At 52.3% G+C, this 786-nt stretch overlaps 1 protein-coding gene across 1 annotated transcript in view; it reads left to right on the top strand.

Annotated features, from left to right (window-relative positions):
• Positions 1 to 7: 7 nt before the first annotated feature.
• Positions 8 to 786, top strand: part of LOC107739728 (putative per-hexamer repeat protein 5) — a gene marked incomplete at its 3' end in the record, with an annotated part of 1,149 nt that continues 370 nt past the window's right edge. Inside the window, exons 1-2 of the mRNA XM_016551967.1 lie at positions 8 to 179; positions 467 to 783. Coding sequence (XP_016407453.1) covers position 179; positions 467 to 783 — 318 coding nt within the window. The remainder of the gene's footprint in view (positions 180 to 466; positions 784 to 786) is intronic.

The raw sequence follows: 786 nt of genomic DNA, 5'->3' as shown, positions 1-786 counted from the left end.
ACAAATGCTGAAACCGCACTCCCTGGCCTCCCCTAATGATCCTCTAGTGGACGGTTTCTGTCCGGCGAGGCTGACGGTCGTGCCGTCCCATCGAGGATGTTCTTCTGATAAAGACTGCCCTGGAGGACACAAATGCTGTCGATTTGACTGTGGGCCTGTTTGCGTGCTGCCTGTTTTCAGTGAGTTTCAGTTAATAATGGATGCTGAGGGTCCCAACACAGAGACAGACACACACACAGACAAACACATTGAATTTAATTGACTTTGCCTTTTGTTCTTCTCGTCTAAGGTAGGTTTGAATGCATCCCTTAGGATAGTTAAGCACAGGATGGCTTTACAAAATAAAGAGGCATAATACTTAAATAATTCAGTCTGTAGGTAAAACTGGCTATTCATGCTTTTGAGTTTTTCGTATTGTATACTGTCTATATGCACAAACTAAAGCTGACTATCTGTGTCCACGCAGTGAAGCCGGGTCAATGTCCCATACCGGAGATGATTCCACTGTGTGCTAAAAGCTGTTTCCATGATGGCCAGTGTCCTGCCACACAGAAATGTTGCCCAACCACCGCTGGCTTTGCATGCAGTGAACCACATGGTCAGGCAAGTTGCCAGGGCAGCGGCCAGGGCCAGGGTAGCGGTCAGGGAAGCGGCCAGGGTAGCGGTCAGGGCCAGGGCCAGGGCAGCGGTGAGGGTAGCGGCCAGGATAGCGGCCAGGGCCAGGGCAGCGGCCAGGGCCATGGAAGCGGTCAGGGAAGTGGTTATGGCCAGGGCAGCGGCCAGGGC

The sequence above is a fragment of the Sinocyclocheilus rhinocerous genome, unplaced genomic scaffold (assembly GCF_001515625.1).
Source record: "Sinocyclocheilus rhinocerous isolate Xijiao unplaced genomic scaffold, SAMN03320098_v1.1 scaffold23199, whole genome shotgun sequence".
Taxonomy (NCBI): domain Eukaryota; kingdom Metazoa; phylum Chordata; class Actinopteri; order Cypriniformes; family Cyprinidae; genus Sinocyclocheilus; species Sinocyclocheilus rhinocerous.
This window is presented reverse-complemented; position numbering and strand designations above follow the sequence as displayed.